Genomic DNA, 483 nt, shown 5'->3' with positions numbered 1-483 from the left:
CCCCGGGTCCCCCCCCGGTATTCCCAGGAATTCGGGAAGAGCCTCGGGAACGGCGCCTCCCCCACCCGCCGGATTCCCGAATTCCCGAAATCACCTGGAAGCGCCAGGAGAGCCAGGATTCCGGGAATCCGTGGCACAGGCAGAGCACGGGGCCCTGGCCCAGTTCCACGAAGTGCAGCCGCACTCCCGGCTGGAAAAAAAACGGGAATTCCTCATGGATCCGGGGCAACCGGAACCCTCTGCCAGGGCCCGCAGCCGGAATGCCGGAATTCCGGAGTGCAGCGCCCGCTTCCGGCCTGGAATTCCAGAGCCCAGCGCCCTTTCCAGCCTGGAATTCCAGAGCTTTCCACCCCTTTCCAGTCTGGAATTCCAGAGCCCCCCATCCCCTCCAGTCTGGAATTCCAGAGCCCACCACCTGGAATTCTGGAGCCCATCGCCCTTTCCACCTGGAATTCCAAACCCACCGCCCCTTCCAGCCTGGAC

General features: G+C 64.0%; 1 protein-coding gene across 1 annotated transcript in view; it reads right to left on the bottom strand.

Moving 5' to 3' along the window:
• Positions 1–483, bottom strand: part of EPHX2 (epoxide hydrolase 2) — a 28899-nt gene that overhangs the window by 20391 nt on the left and 8025 nt on the right. The window contains exon 5 of the mRNA XM_017731396.1: positions 8–190. Coding sequence (XP_017586885.1) covers positions 8–190 — 183 coding nt within the window. The remainder of the gene's footprint in view (positions 1–7; positions 191–483) is intronic.

Source organism: Corvus brachyrhynchos, unplaced genomic scaffold (assembly GCF_000691975.1).
Source record: "Corvus brachyrhynchos isolate BGI_N302 unplaced genomic scaffold, ASM69197v1 scaffold2021, whole genome shotgun sequence".
In the NCBI taxonomy this organism is placed as follows: domain Eukaryota; kingdom Metazoa; phylum Chordata; class Aves; order Passeriformes; family Corvidae; genus Corvus; species Corvus brachyrhynchos.
Note: the sequence above shows the minus strand (reverse complement) of the source record. Positions and strands in the feature narration are given on the sequence as shown.